The 16,509-nt window shown below is 49.3% G+C and overlaps 1 protein-coding gene across 2 annotated transcripts in view; it reads right to left on the bottom strand.

Annotated features, from left to right (window-relative positions):
* mboat2a (membrane bound O-acyltransferase domain containing 2a) overlaps nucleotides 1-16,509 on the bottom strand; it is a 39,016-nt gene that overhangs the window by 18,030 nt on the left and 4,477 nt on the right. For both annotated transcript variants that reach the window (XM_049005125.1, XM_049005126.1), the window contains exons 2-3: nucleotides 3,980-4,125; nucleotides 1,408-1,485 (exon numbers count right to left, since the gene is read on the bottom strand). In XM_049005125.1, coding sequence (XP_048861082.1) covers nucleotides 1,408-1,485; nucleotides 3,980-4,125 — 224 coding nt within the window. The remainder of the gene's footprint in view (nucleotides 1-1,407; nucleotides 1,486-3,979; nucleotides 4,126-16,509) is intronic.

Here is a 16,509-nt window from a genome sequence, read left to right as displayed (position 1 = left end):
TAAAGACACAATGCCACCCTGTGCACCTTCAACCACAATAGCACCTCTTTCCACTCTGTTACTATATCCTGCAGAAGTGAGCCCACAGGTGGTGAATCTCAGCTTTTCCACACACCCAGCCTCATTAACAGCCCTGACACGAGCCTCCGGTAAACCCTGAGGCAGACCGGACTTCCCTCCACTCATCCCCCAGCACAGATACCGCTTAGAGACCAATGCTTAGGAATTCTGACCGATTCAGCCTGTGACAGACACACTTCCTGTATCCCCTTTACTGTAACACAGTGAACTCTTGTGAGGTGTTTCCAGAGTTGCTGTATAATGCCTACATTGATGAGAGCGCCACGTTCCAGTTAAGAAAAGAAAAGGGCTTTATCAATGAGTTTTTTCTGAGGACAGACAGCCATATCAATCCTGTGTAACATCAGGAAGTCATAAGACAGAATCTGGGGAAAAAAATGACCAGCGCCCAGAATTAACAACAGATTTTTAAACAAAACAATTACCTAGCCACAAATGTGCATATCTTAATCAGTAACAGACATGCATCCATCTTTCATAACTTCTCACAATGTACAGCATTGTGGTGGCTAATATTTTTATAAATGTTATCCATCAGCTGGGAAAGCTCGCCTATAGTGTCACCGTTTATAGTTTACAGCTTGCCTTCATCCAGTGTTTGCTTTGGTCTTAATCACTGCCAAGCTCTTATTTTTGACTCTATCCCCAGGAGAGGGGGGAGCACTGGATCCTTCTGTGAACCCAAGGCGAAAGATCCACTGTAGCTCAGTCAGCACAGCAGGGAGGGAGCTCTCTGCCGCCACCAAGGCACGCACCTCGCCTTACCCACCTCGAGCCAGAGGATAAGCTTTGCCAAAAAAAAGAAGGACCCCATTGTCTAGAACGGTTGGATTCTTTGTCCGTTTACGGTGCAGTGCATCGACAGATCCCAACCCCAACTATGACACCATAGACAAAACTAGATTTGTTGGTTAGCCAGATCTAGGGTACCCCAGTTTAAATGGACTTAATCTTCATTGCTTTACATTTAGCCCAGACTACCTTAAATCCGAGTTATCTTGCTAACCAACAAATCTCGTTTCATAATACATGGAGGAAGGACTCTCCCAGTAAATGATGGTTCGCATCTGGACTGAAACACAATATAATCAGAAGACCAATGCCTCCATTGCCCCCCCCCCCCCCCCGCACCATCGGTGAAATTTACTGAGAGATCCCCCCCCCCCCCCTTCCACCCCCACCCCCGACCTTGGCTTTAAGTGCCTGTTGCAATCCAAACTTCAGGGAAAAATAATTCACTACTCTTGCCATAGATGATAAAATACACAGAAATTAAAATGGAGGGGGCTGCGTGATGGGGGGGGGGGGGGGGGGGGGGGCACTTACTTGTGCATGTGCTCAGCTCCAGCAAAGAGCATGATGCAGTAGGTGAGGCCACTCTGGAAGAGGAAGTGCAAAGAGTACCTGCAACAGGTGAGAGAGGCGGAGAGAAATCAGGCCCACAATGCATTTCAGCACCAGTGGAAACATCAATCTGACCAATAACGGTTCAGTGTACATAGTCAGCCGCTGCATTTAGATTAATATCATTATCAATGACCAAAAGCAACAACAGACACCAGATGTCTGCATCACAACTATAAATAACCAGAAAAAAATATGCAGAGGACAAAGTACAAAACTGAAGAGTTTTTGCATATTGCTAAGCTGCCGAATAATTAGTTTGGACTGGATTCCCATATTAATCGCTCCGAAAATAACCTGGAGGAGCCTGAGAATATATACACAATGGCTTGCTTGTATCTATAATAGCCATTTCTAGCAAATATACACTTCGAGAGTTTGCCCATGGTCCAACTCAAGGGTGACTTTGCAGGAGGCTTGTGGGAGGATAATCGATAACGGCCCCCGTTGGCAGGAACACCCTGATCTTCTGAGGAATCTGAGCATTGCAAGGGGAAAAAAACGAGGGAGTGTAGGATTCCCCCCCCCCCAGGCTGTCCACACCTGTTTGCCATCATTCCCTACATTAGACTGAAGACGTTTATCAGCCTAAGGAGACGCAGACTAGAGCTAAAGGGTGAGCACCTATAACCTATAACATGCCAGGGATCCCCATTGCCGAACGATCTCACCCAGTTTAGCTTTGGTCAGGACTCCTTCGGCACACTTCTGCTGCAGGCCCTGATGGAAAACCATGAGGATTCACCGCCCTATACAGACTGAAGGTTTGTTTACTCTAAAAGCCAATGTGGGCACCTTCCTTCCAGGACATTTCTCTATTGGTGCCACTCTTCTTCCCAACATAGCAGTGATGACCCAGATGAGTCTACATGTCCGCAAGAGATGTCCTCTTGATGACAATTCGGAAAAGGATGAAAGCATCCCTGCAGTGTCATGCCACAGTGACATTCCCAGGCAATATCCAACTATGCCATCAGCAGCCAGAGATAGGAGAGATACTTGCGGTGGCCTGAGAGCCAGGGGTGGATGGTAGAGGATATGGGGACAAGCCGCCCCTCTTCTTTGTTTGCCGAAGCTAGCAAGGCAGCCTGCATATCTTGCCTCTGTTTTGAATATTCTCAATCCATGCTGGACACTACACATGTAACTCCTGGGTAAGTGAAAATCATGCAAAGTTCTCTCTCTCCAAAAAGCAAGTCGGCCAACTTGTTGGGTCCTTCAGCGAAGCCCATAACCACAATCACTCCAGGGATGCTGACTGACCCTGCTCAACGATCCTCATCTGTACACAGCTTTGGACAAAGGCATCTGCTAAATGCATCGAAATGTAAATGGGATTCAAGCAAACTGTTGACCACAAAACAAAAGATTAAGTGACAGATGGCCAGACATTCTGAAAGAAAACTTGAGGGCTGCCCAAAGAAAGGTCAACAGAGGGTCCTGAGCTATGTCCGGGAACAGAAGTCATCCCATGAGTGTTAAAGCTAGAAACATCCACCTACAGGCGTAAGTTGTAGAAGAGAACAAAAGGCAGGAGGCCTGCCTCCCAATCCTGATACACCAAGAAACAACAAAGCCACAGAAGATGTAGAACGCAACTCATTACAGGAGCTCATACTCCCGTAAGGAATCTGCCATGCCCCCACAGGCTTTCTCAGGATGATTACGTCATCCAGGGTGCTGTTCATGCTGCTTAAACACCTTGTCGCGGCCGTTCTTGTCGGCGGTGCCGGGAAAAAAACACCAGGATTAGGTTTAGGTAATGTTGGAGGCGTGTTGAATGAAGGAGTGGTGGGGGGGGGTCAGTTAATCAGCACAGGAGCTTCAATAGCAATAACAGGAGTGCCACACGCAAGCTTCGATTGCCAACGGTCCGCCACTGTCGCATGCCCGCAGGATCCTGCTAATGACACGGTGTTTAAATGACACTAGAACCAGAGAAAAACACAGGCGCCATCCTAAGAGAAAGTGTAGAACAGGAGTTTATACCTACGACTTTCCTGTGTCGATTAAAGGCTCCAGTGGACAGGCGGGGCCCCAAACGACGCTTATCGATTTGTTTGACATATTAAATGGGATCCATTTACTGAGTCCTAAGACTCAGTGATGTTTGAGATATCAAATACCGATTCAGTTCAAAGAAGATTGGGTTACTAATCTTTGGCAGTATTAGGGCTTTTACACAAAACCTAGTGCATATTTTTGACTCGTAATATTTGGGTGAGAAAACGAAAATTGGCAATAGTGATAATGCCTGTTAGATACGCCAATGGCAGGTAGAGTAGTGGATACGAGATGGGCTGGGAAACTTGTGGTGTTGGGCAGTAATGGGTCGGTGGGGCAGGGAGTGTTCAGGCTCCAACATCCCTGAAGAATCTTGAGTTGGTTATAGACATTAAGATCTGGGACCATCGCAAACACCCAGCAAAATGGCCAAGGACCACTGCCCCTTGAGTGCGTGGAGCACGATGACAGAGGTAATGGAGACGCTTACCACCCGAAGCAGAACACAGCCAGGTACAAGCCCAGCAACATGGCCACCATGTGCCGGACGAAGGTACTGGTCTTGCTGGGGTGCAGATAGAGCCGGAACCAGAAGGCCATCAGGAGGGCGAACAGCTGGCAGACCACGAAGTTCACCTGAGAGGAAGCAGAGACACAGGGGATGGTTACTGCATGAATCTGAGGCCCCGGATGTCAAAGGTCCTCAGCCACTCAAGTGACCCGAGTACTAACTCTCAGCAACTGATCAGGATTTGCAAAGAGCCTTCAGATTTTCCCCTGCAGCATCTGGGCTTCTTCATTGTTGTTCCCTGACGTGAGTCACCGAACTTGGAAGCCGATCAAACAATCATTCCCTTTGTTTGTTCTCGCTGAGATTCATGCTTGCAGGCTCACAGCGGCACTTCCACCCCATGTAAGGGATGGCATGGTCACAGGATGAAGCGTGTGTGAGTGAGTGAGAGGGAGGGAGAAGGGAGAGTGACAATTCAGGGTTTCACCATCTCTGTTTACCTTCTACGTCTGCCATTGTGGCCGCCTGGGCCAGATAGAGACTCACAACAAACACGCAGAGGGTTGCAACACAGATAGATGATAAGGGGACACGTGACTGCAATGAAATGCGGAGTTACGACAGAGGGAGGTGGCTTAACTGTGCCGGACAAGCTAATTGTCGGATTACAAGCACGGCGTAAAGGAAAGCCGCTGCACATCGCATCAAAACCAACCCATAATCAGAGTTTAGGAAGAAAAAACAACATTCCAAGGAGGCCAAGTCATCGCAGCCCCTGGGTGTAGCTTTTCCCAGACTGCGAGCACGATTCCCAGACTGCTGCAAACCAGGCCTTCATTTCACGGGCCTTGGATCAAACACGCAGGGAAAAATGCAGGACCCCTGAAGGAAAAACAAGGGACCCTGACTCATTCTGACATGAGTGCCCATCGCTCTCCAGTCGCTGTGAGTTAATGTCAACTAATCCTGGGTAGGGATGCTCAGGGTCCAGGCTGCACAGCAAACACCTCTGGTCATCATTGGCAGGGGAATGGTATCTTAGTGTCAGGGGGAGTCTGACATTGACAGTACCTGGACATGCATAATTAACCACAGAATTTTGGGGCTCCCCACAAACAACAATTTTTAGAAATTGTTTTGAAAGGATCTGCGAAAGGTACTGCTGTCAGAAAAACAGACCCTTGGTTATCCCCTGGCAGAAAGTCAGCAGTTCCATCGTAGTTTTGGATGAACGAGGGAAGTACTCTGCTTCACAAAGAACAGTCCACATCCTCACCCAGAGTGTGCAGACCGATGCAGTACATGGTCCCCACACCCGGATGGCAGGACGACACCTGGCAGGACGACACCTGGCAGGACAAACCCTGGTGGGACGGAACTTAGCAGGACAGAAGTTGGCAGAAAAGAACATAGCAGGAAGAAACCCGATGAGAAGGACCTGGGACACAATCTGGAAAGGACAGAACCTAGTGCGACGGAACCTGTTGGGACAAAATATGGTAGGAGGGAACCAAGTGGGACAGTAACTAGAAGTACGGAACCTAGACAGGATGGAATCCGCTAGGAAGGAACCAACATACAACCATGGCAGGACAGAACTTGGTGGAATGGAACCTGGCAGAATGGAACCTAGAGATATGGAGTCAGGAACCAAGAAATGAACAAGGAACCAAGGAGCTAAGATAGACTGTTTCCAAGACAGAGCCCGGAAAAATGGAATCAGGCTGGAAGGAACCAAGATAGAACCATAGCAGGGAAGGTTATTCCCCGACAGAATCTGGTGAGAGGGACCCCAGTAGGATGAAAAGACTTTGGATAACCTCCAGCACAGTCCCCCCACCACAGTTCCTGCAAGGGCAAGAGCATCTGCATGCCAGCCATAGCTGATCCCCACATTCATGATAGCTAAACAACAAAGGAGCCTGTTGTTTATAATGGGGGGGGGGGGGTTCACATTCAGCTTGGAAGATGGAGGGGGGAGGGGGGCAGCATTGTCTGACCCAAGAAACCAGAGCTTTCAGTTCACAGTTGTGTTTTATCGATTGTCTCACCCTGACAATAAAGCTGGACAAAAAGTACAGAGGAAGAAGGGAGCAGAAAGACGGGGCGGCTTTCAGACTGTCCTGTCTGCCGGAGGAGGGATCAGGGGAAGCTGATGGCACTGATAACAGCTGCCAAATTCAAGCCAGACATCAGCACTGCATAGGCAGCCTGCGAGCTACCGGGTCTCCATGCTCTGAAGGCCATGTGAGGCCTCCACATGGCAGAACAGGAACCCAGCGGAGCAGACTCGAGGGTGACAGCCAGGGGGCAGCTGACGGCAGCATCGGTCCCCACCCTCAGATGCCCGGCTCCCAAATCGGCCAGTCAGGCTTCTGTACGTCCGGCAAAAAACTGTCAATTAGAGAACGTCGGCGCCTGACCGAGTGGCCACTGCGTCCTGGGCCCTCAGATCATGCAGAGCCGTGTCATACGACAAAGCCCTTTAGCCTTCTGTGTGCCGCCGCAGCACATTTATGCTGACTCGAAAAGCAGTGGGGGGGCAGACGTCAAGCCCCGCGTCCTAATCCAACTGGCAGTTAACTGTCAAATGAAGCATCCCGCTGACACTAATTACAGCAGAGTACGAATGTTTAACGAAGGGGTTACGACCGTTAGCAGGTATGGCTAAGGCGTGTAGCACCCGCCGCAGGTTTGGGGGGGAGGGGGGTGTCCCTGCAGACCTGCGGGCACCTGCGTTACACGGAGAGGGGCGGCCCTACAGACCTGCGGGCACCGGCGTTACACGGAGAGGGGAGGCCTGCCCGCTTGCCACAATCCCTTAAATTGGCGCTACACCAGAACCGGTCCAACTGCATTTGCCTGCTGGCATGTACTCAGACAAATAAAGCAGCGATCTGAGCCTAATCCAGCACTTCTGTGGGGGGTGGCTACATATTTAGCCCCCTTAACCCAACCCACCCTGCCACCCCTAAACAATCTCGGTTCTGGCCAGCAGACAGCGCCGCTTGGCCCAGTCAAGGATCCTGTCCGGCTTAGGTAAGTTCGGCCTGGGAAGAGCGCGCTAGTTTTCCTAAAACCGTTAATTAAAAGCGTACCCTGCCCCCCCCCCCCCAAATTCCAAAGCATTTGTGCTATAGATAGACATTCCCCACCCTCAAACTGCATGCATGACAAATGACTCACAAGCGACCCACCATCAGGCACCCAAACAAACAGACGCTCGGCCTCATCCAAAATGAGCCTTTATTTAAAACTCTTCAGCCGTCATTTCTGCCTTAAACAGCTGTTAAGGGTGAACTTACATTGCCGATTATTCACCGAAAAGCCTACAAGGCCGTCAAGACTCAAATCTGCGTTCCCATTAAGATAAATCCTACATTTGGGAGCGGTGTTAAGAAACACATTCATAATACCAAGGACAAAAGAAGTCTTGTACAACGCGATCACCCTGGATATTAAATATTTTGTAATCATTATGCTTTAGGCTAATTTAATTAAGTCAAGGTTGGGAACATTTAACCATAGCAACAGCGGAGGGGAGAGGAGGACGTGAGGAAACGGAGGGAAAAAGAGTACAGAGCGGCCTTCGCGTTACTACACATGTGTCGCAGACAGGCTGGCCAGAGGCTCCGGGTTCGAGTTATTGCTGTAGACTCAGTCTGTGTGTGTGTAGTATGTTCCTCAAATGTCTGTTTCTGTCTCTTCATTGTGCTTCAGTTCCATCTTGCATGTGGTTGAGAAGGATTGCTGTGTTTTGTATGTGTGTGTGTGTGTGCGTGTGTATTTGTGTGTCATGTATATATTACACTGTGGGGACCAAATGTCCCTACAACTTGAAAACAACCTGTTACTTTGACCTTGTGGGGACCCTTTTTCAGTCCTCATGAGAGGTAATCCAATTGTATAAAAATCTATGAATGCAATGCTAATTCGCCAACCTGACGCGGGACAGGAGAGCGATACAGCGGAGGATCCAGGATCATTATTCCCCTCAGAGAACAATAGAGCAGCCTCTCAGGGGGCACAGCCCCCAAAAAACATGGGGTTACTCATTATCCTCAATCTTACACTCAGGGCTGATTCTAGGATTTCAGACTTAGAGGGTAATTTATAGTAATTTGAGACAACACCGCCAGGTCGCCCATGATGAAATTTGCTGAGCAGAGAAGAGAGAGGCCCGGACGGGCTTGGACCAGTGCCGAAATGGCTAAGGGGTGCAGAAGAAGTTTTACATACCATCCCGTGGCTGTTCCTGTTTCGGGAGTGACCTATCTCGCGGAACGAGCTAACCTGTTTGCGAAACCCAGGAGAGATAAGGAATGTCGAGCCTTCGCCCCAGGCCGAGCAGCTCTGGCCTGGCAGGTCGACATCCTTTACATTCTTTCCTGGGTAGGCCGTCCCTCCTGCAGGCCATGTACTCACATCCAGAGTCTCCCACTCGCGTACCTGTTTGCAGCTACCTGACGGGTCTCAGGGACCACACACCCCCCCCCCCCAGCGATAACCATCTGTTGTATCATGTGGGTGTAAGAGTAACAGGGACGGACCAGCTAGCAGGCTAATGCAGTTAGTTCCGGGACATGCGTACATATATATATATATGCACATAAGCGTTCAAATCTTCCAAATGAGGCGAATGAATTATGCAACCCAATAATAGAAATGCGTATTTATTATGAATGGATGTGAAGTTTGTCCTGACATTCGCTAAATGTATTTTTGATGAGCGCAATGGCAAAGCGGACCTGAGTGCTTAGAGGGTGTCGACCCATGTTGGAATAATAGTCACACGGGCCGCTGTCCCTAGAGGCTCCTCCCACCATAACGTCTCCACCCAGGACCACCGCGTTCACACTTTAAGGCGGTGGCTGCAGCGGGAGACAGAGCCGGGGGTGAGACTAGGACACTGTGCCTATGATCAGATGGTTGCTGGTTTGAATCCCAGAAGCAGACTGCTTTTACCCTGGGGCCCCTTGAGCAAGGCTCATAACCTACAGCTGCTCCAGGGATTAGCTGAGCCTGCTTTCACAAAAATGTACATCGCTTCGGATAATGTGGCTACGACGCCCCAGCACAGCGCCCCGCCAGTTACTGGGGACAACTGCAGCTCCTAACAGCTGTAACACGCAGGAGACTGGGCTCCCAGGGCTAAGCAGAGCCCTGCTCCTCTAAGCAGAGGCATCCTCGTAACTGTAATAAACAGTGATGCAGTGATGCCAGCCCAGACAGTGACGGCTGGCAGCGGGCAATCAAAGGGCCAGTTCCTCGTTTCCTCATAATGCATCCCAACGGTGCGTGGCGGGTGACACCTCAGACGCACCCGCATCCACGTCACCCGTTCCTCATCCACTTCCATTTTTCCACTTGTTATACAGATCAGATAAGATGAACTTTAACTTGTGCATAAACAGCGAGGCACGCAAAGTGCACGCAAACAAACATGCAGTGTGAAACCGACAATGTGACAAAGACAGCACGCATAGTGCAGACACGTAAACACAGCAAACAGACGAAGAAGCACACAGTACTTCTGTTATATTTAAGGCAGAAATTTAAGGAAATATGGATGGATGGATGGATGGATGGATGGATGGATGGATGGATGAATGGATGGATACTGTAATAATATGTAACAACAACAACAATAATAAAATAATAATAATTAGACTTTTAGTGTTCCTCATCCCCATTACTCCACCCATCCCTAAATTAAGCCTCCACCCCCCACATCCTTTCACCACAGGCCTAATCGCCGCCCCACCCTCCGCCCTCCTCCCCTGGAGCAATCCTAACACGCTTAACCAAAACGAATGGAGCTGGCGGAGTGGGGAGTGAGACTCCAACAGGTGACAAGCGAGGCAGATTCAGAGCACAATGAGCGGGCAGATGACACGCTGCTGCTCGGGCACAAAGCGTGCGAGTGAAGGTAAGTTGCCGTGGCAACCGCCGGGAGCCACAGGAGGCGTACGTGGTCGCCCTGTTGGAGAAGGATGCTGGGAGGGTGAAGCCAGGCAGGAAGTGATGACACGGCGGACAGGGGCCGAGGCCGCACAGCTTTCTGGGGCCACCAGGGGCCCCAGAGCAGCAGATCTACAATTCATGCTCTGTTAAAGTGGGCGCTATTTTCTCCACAGAAATGTACTGCAAACACCTGCAAGTTCAATAACGAGAGAGAATGGCGAGGACTTTCAGTGGCCGATGTGCTGGGGGGGGGGGGGGGGGGCACTGAGATATGGCTCGACTACTGGCCCAGATGCCGGAAGCATCCGAAAGAAAAAAAAGAAAAAAGTCACAGGATATTCCATACAGCCCAATAAATCAAAACAAAAAAAAGAGTTTGGTCCTCTTAAGCTCAGTTTGGAAAGACGAGGCACAAATCAGATCAACCGGAAAAAGGAAAAACATCTACTCTGATATTTATATTTTAAAAATTGTACCTCAGCAACAACTGTGAAAGCATAAAGGAACCGGTCTGACCACTCACTGCAGGCCAAAGCAAGTCCGAGCCCCTGGTCCCTAATCTACTGTCTCCACAGCAAACCCAAAGCAGCCAGACTACCCAAACTCCACTGTCATCGCCATGGAGATCCTCTATGATCCTCTATGACTCGGCTGGTGAGAGGCAGACGGTGCCGCTGCGAGCGATGTTCTAAGCATGCTCGAGCGGTTCCCATGATCTCACGCTGAGCCACTGCCCCTGCAGGCCCACGGGCTCTCCAACTCGTCTGACCAGTTCCCCGTTTTCCCTCCAGAACCTGCACGTGCATTGCAGCACACTGCACACTGTAATCAAACCCCTCTCCTCCTTCCTCACTGGACACCAGACCCAATGCATTCTTTCAGGGTTACACAAACACTCCCGTAAAGTTTAAGCCCACCACCTACAGACAGTACTATTTATTATTCCAGGTTAATCAATGTCGGGCAGGGTTCCCCAGTTCCAGTTCTGGAGGGCCAATCTGCAACACAACTACTAAACCTGGCAGTTAGCTGGTGAGCTGAATAAGGTGCGTTTGAGCAGGGAAATCTGCAAACTGTGCACAGCCCCCCTGGAGCGGAACTGGGGAATTCAGGTGTTAGATTTGCTCAGGATGAAGCCACAACAGCTTTGAACGATAAAAGGAATGGAGCAGCAGGTGGCGCAGTGGTTAAGGACTACAAGTAGAAAAATAATGATGAAAAGGAGAAGCCCTGCTGTTTCACACCTTAATGAAAGGTTTAGTGGATCTGGTAAAGGATTCAGCTGCACAAAAACTGAAAGCTGACATTCAAAAGGACCAAAAAAAAAAAAAAAAAACACAAAAAACATAGTAACAATTTGGAACTTAATTCTTCAAAAAGAATCCAGATATTTCTAAGCTGTTTCACCGCTTCTGGGAACGCCATGACAAACATGGTGACATCACACCTAGAAAAAAAACGACAGGTACAAGGGGGCCAAGAAAAGGAAGGTCAGGGTGCCAGCGGGGACGACGGGTGTGGATGGGAGCGGTGGTGCCCTTTCATCCCATTACCTCTGAGAAGGTCACTAATCACACACATGGAGTACAACAGGGAAATACAGCAAGTAGGTCCTACCCACAGAGAAAGTATGTCAACACACCTGTGCAAACAGTACTGAGTGGGATGCGAACAAGACTGGAAGATCAGACAGACAGATAAGCACAGAGAGACAGACAGGCAGAGACACACATACAGACAGGCGGAGACAGACATACAGACAGACAGACAGGCAGAGACAGACATACAGACAGATAGGCAGGCAGAGACAGACAGTTAGGCAAGGCAGGTAGAAAGAGACAAGCAGGCAGAGAGATAAGCACAGACAGCCAGACAGACAGGTAAATAGATATTCAGATAGGCAGGAGTAGACAGGCAGACAGACAGAGCCTCTCTTTAAGCAGTTCTGAGTGCCCATATCATACCATGTTTAAAAAATGCCTACATGCAAAGTCAGTATTACCGTCCTGACTTTTCTCAGACATTTCCCCCGTTAGTCTCTAGAGCACGGATGCACATTTAAAAATGCAAGCAGCTAGTGATCCTCACTGTGAACTGCTGCTCGGATGTGGGCCAAAGATTTGAAGGAAATGGCTCGTAAAAATAAGAAATGCGAGTCGACAAGGCACTTCATCAAAGCCGTGGGCAACGGCTCCGCGTGCCGATCATGCTTTATGCAGAACCCACTGGAATAAATTCTGACCAAGGCGTTCAGCTCGAAACAATTAGTTTCCCTCAGTGCCTTGCCTGACCCCTTCGCTTCACTTCCCAATCTGTTCCTTGAGGACCCACAGACAATGCACATTTTTGCTCCCTCCCAGCTCCCAGCAAAAATGTGGACCGTTTGGGTATCCCCGAGGACCAGGGTGGGTAGCATTGTTTAATCAAATGCCACACTCAGGAAGGGATTCTCACACACCTTCATAACCTGGTTCTCTCATCTGAAGCTACAACCAAAAACGCCCGACAGCTCCAGCTGATGTTATGAAAACATTATGTGTGAAACGCTTTCTTAACAGTATGCAGCTCAGTTTAAAAAAAGAAAAACGATAAAAACACTCCCTCATCGCTTCATTTAGGCTGTGTACTGGCTCTGGGGGGCGTCGGCAGCCAAGAGGAGCGAATGTTGGCTCCCCACCCTCAATATTCCTCACAAGAAACGTGAGACAATACAGGCCGAGTTTACACACCAGTGAACTCACCCCCCTCCACACATCGTTATCGCGCTGGAAGTCATGTGGTCTCAACGAGCGATGCTGCCCGTTTAAACACAATGCTATTCAGCCATAACCACAGTCAACTCCTGACGTTACGGGATAATCAACCCAAAAAACTGCCTGCGATCATACAGCGAATGTGAGTTGGATCGTCAAGCCACTAATCGGAAATGAACAATACCCCATTTCAGGCTGATAAAAATGTATGACAATGTACTAGGTTCACGTTAGCCAAACTGATCAAGCAGAATTAATATGGAAATGATGGCCTGCTTCACCTCGAGACTCGCGCCACTCGAATGGTTAACAGGACACGTGCCGGGGCAGATGGGCAGAGGGTGAGGCCTTGGATTCCAGCCCATCGCTCTGGGGGAGGGTACCTGGGCCGGGTCCAACGCGAGAGCTGAGAATTATGTCTCCCGGCCCTGTGATCAGTATCGCCTCTACATCCCCCCCCCATCTTGCTGGTTTCTGCCTTAAGGTGAAGCAGCTTCAAAATTTGGAGGGAAAATATGGGAACAAGAACCTAAAACTACCCGGGATCTTTAGACAGCATGTGAAACTTAAAAGTATGCTTCCTATATTACACTGAAAGACTGGCATCTCGTCTAGTTTGTCACAGCCATGTGCCCCGTGCTCCTTGGGATAGGCTCCAGGCCCCTGCACTGGCCAAGAAACACTGTGGTTGGTTGTGTTTAAGAACTCCAGAAGGGCAGGAACAAACAACCAGCTAAACTACCTGAATCCAAATCCAACTATAACAATTAAAAACATGGCCGCAACTGAGCAAGGTTTCAAATCACTATCTGCGTTTATACATTATTATTTATTTTGGTCATTGCATCTGTACGGATTAACATCAAGAATGGCAGGTGGGGTGCCTAATCTGGAGTCTCTGATAAAGGACGATGCAACATTTTTTACGCAAGCTTTTAGGTAATGGGCTGAGGCGTGGCATCTTGACTCACTCACAAGAATCTGTCGGCATCCATCGACACGTGGTCCTCAGAGGCAAAAACTCTGCCTCTAGTAGGGACTGCCTCATGTCTGACTCGTCTTGCCAAAAGAAAGATCATTTTTATACACAGATCAACAATGTCAAGGGCGTGGAAGGGCCTTGGGTAACAGTGCGAAGAGTGTGGTTTGAGAAGGTGTGTATTCAGGCTTCCTTGGGTTTAGTGGTGTCAAAGGCGGCCTTCTGTGTACTGGGGTTAAGGGCCTTGCTCAGGGACCCAACAGTGACATTACTATATTGACCACGGGATTTGAACCAGCAACCTTCTGATCACAGGAACAGTGCCCTAACCCAGAGAGCAAAACACATGGCCCCAGTTATTAGTACAGTTAATGCATTTTCATAGATATGTTAATCCAGGATTGGTCTCGGGTACATGGTATTTTGTGTGTGTGTGTATGTATGTCTCTGAACATGACCTGTACTCAACTGGGCACTCTGACCCTCATCTCTGGCTCTAGATCACACAACTTTGGACAGACCGGTTTAGAATATTCCAGAAGGCACCAATGCCTTAAGTGCTGAGCATGTCTTTCTGCAGTTGTGAGATAAGTGGTTATCGCGTGACCCACACCTACTCAGCACACAGGGAAGTCCAGAGATGCCAGGACGTGATGACTCATGAGCGGCTTGTACACGCACTAGGGTGGGTTACGGTGAGTGGGGGTTCGAGTCCTTGTGTAGCGCCCAGGAAACAAATATCTGTTACAGTTCTTTAGAGTTACCATCGGTCCACTATTTTATGGGATAATCCCGTACCAAAAAATATAATGCCATGTCCCTTTCTGAACAAATACCACCCACCCCTCCCTGCTAGCTGGGAAAAGTTTATCATGAGAGACCAAGGGGGTGGCATCCTGTATTTCTTCAGATTGAAGGTGACAACTCCCGCCCCCCAAAAAACCCAAGGGGAAAATACTCAATAGAAAGTAAATGAAAATGGCCCATTTCAGAGTCTTCCCTCCATTTCACCTGAGCTTGAGGATGGGAGTGTTGGAGAGAACGCAGCATGATAATTCGCTCCCATTCTCTTCCCCTCAGAGGCATCAGGAAGTTGATAGGCAGGCCGCTCTGTGGGGGCAGGCCGCTCCGTACGGGCAGGCCACGCTGTAGAGGCAAGCTCCAGGAAGCTTTGTAAATGAAGAGGAAACGAGGAGGGGGGCTGCAACCCTCACAAATAAATCACAGGCTTCATGGCCAGCCAGCCTGAGTTGAGGACTTCCTTTCATCTTTGAATCCAAAGGGCGGGAGGGCGGGGGGAGGGCGGCACTTGTAACTCTGTGATCATCAAATCCTCCCAACAAACCATCAGATTTCCCGAAAACCAGCAGCCACGTTACAGCGGCAGAATCGCACGCCTCACTGCATCCCTTGGCCTGCTAACAAAGTAGTCTTTTCTGCCTGGCACTGAACTTTAACCTTTCACCCACCCCCACGCTAGAGCCCCATGGGCGAGCGTCCCCACTACGCCAGGCTCTGCGCCTTCCCCGCACCGGCAGCCAGAATCAATCTGCCAAATGAGCTTCCTCGGGGAACACCAATTAGACCGCTGGGCTGACTGGCCTCGCGCCGCCCCTTCCTCCCCTGAGAAAGAAGGTTGTTTGTGTTATGCAGCAGAAGCTCCCCCTCCTCCCGTGTTATGCAGCAGAAGCTCCGCCTCCTCCCTTGCCAGCGTTGAGGAAGGCGGGTCTTTTGGGGCCAAACACAGTTACTTGCTTTCCCAGTCTGGCAGACACCAAACCCAGGCCAACAGCTATAATGGAAAAAGCTCGTTGGATACATCAACTGGTTAACCGGCTCGTAAACACTAATGGCAGGATTTTGAAACCGCGATGCTTTCAGAAATCAGTCCAGAGCTACATATATAGATACGGCTCCCCTTCTCTTGGGGAAGGTCAGAGGTATGGAGGGGATACGGCTCCCCTTCTCTTGGGGAAGGTCAGAGGTATGGAGGGGACACAATGACCAAGGAAATTCCAAGAGCTGAAGCTGAACTTAACCAGCACTGCTTCAGTGAAGTATCCATCTTCCAGCTAATGGTCAGGATCAGAAGAAGGCCAGGGGCCTGTCCCAAGCATCAGAGGGCACAGGGCTGTGGTGCAACTTAGATGTTTCGTAGCCTCATGCAAACTACACACAAGTTTGTAATTATATCTTTGTGGGGACTCACATTTTCTATAGCGAAATCTCTGATATCTGTGGGGACCTGAAAAATGGCAAAATTACAGGATTTTATTAAATTGTGGGGGACATTTGTTCGCCCAATGCAATATAAACATAATCCACACACACACACACACACACACACACAAACTAGGTAATTTAGAGACAGCAACTATCCTTACTGTATGTCTTGGGGCCATGGGAGAACTCTTTCAAGAGGAAAGTCACATGACACAGCATGAACACATCCCGTACAAATATGCACAGCGCAACTGAGAAGCCCTCCGAACGAAAAACATGCACAGAAAGTAAATCAGAATGGAATTTGCAGATAAACATCCAGCCATGATAACTGTAAATCCGTAACCTAAGCAGAAACTTTCCAGATGAAAAGCATCCAATTAGCAGCTCAGAATGTGGCATATTTTCTGCACCGCGCTCAGGCCCAGGAACTGGGTGATATTTCATAACTTTGAAATTAAAAGCGTTCAAGCAGACACGTGTGATGAGATTGTGAAAATACATCCATGTTTTGCTGTTCAGTAGGGCGTCATAGGGCCGTTGGACATTGTGTGTCCGGGGGCGGCCCACCAGGGGGCATCGGAATCCAT

Source organism: Brienomyrus brachyistius, unplaced genomic scaffold (genome assembly GCF_023856365.1).
Source record: "Brienomyrus brachyistius isolate T26 unplaced genomic scaffold, BBRACH_0.4 scaffold148, whole genome shotgun sequence".
In the NCBI taxonomy this organism is placed as follows: domain Eukaryota; kingdom Metazoa; phylum Chordata; class Actinopteri; order Osteoglossiformes; family Mormyridae; genus Brienomyrus; species Brienomyrus brachyistius.
This window is presented reverse-complemented; position numbering and strand designations above follow the sequence as displayed.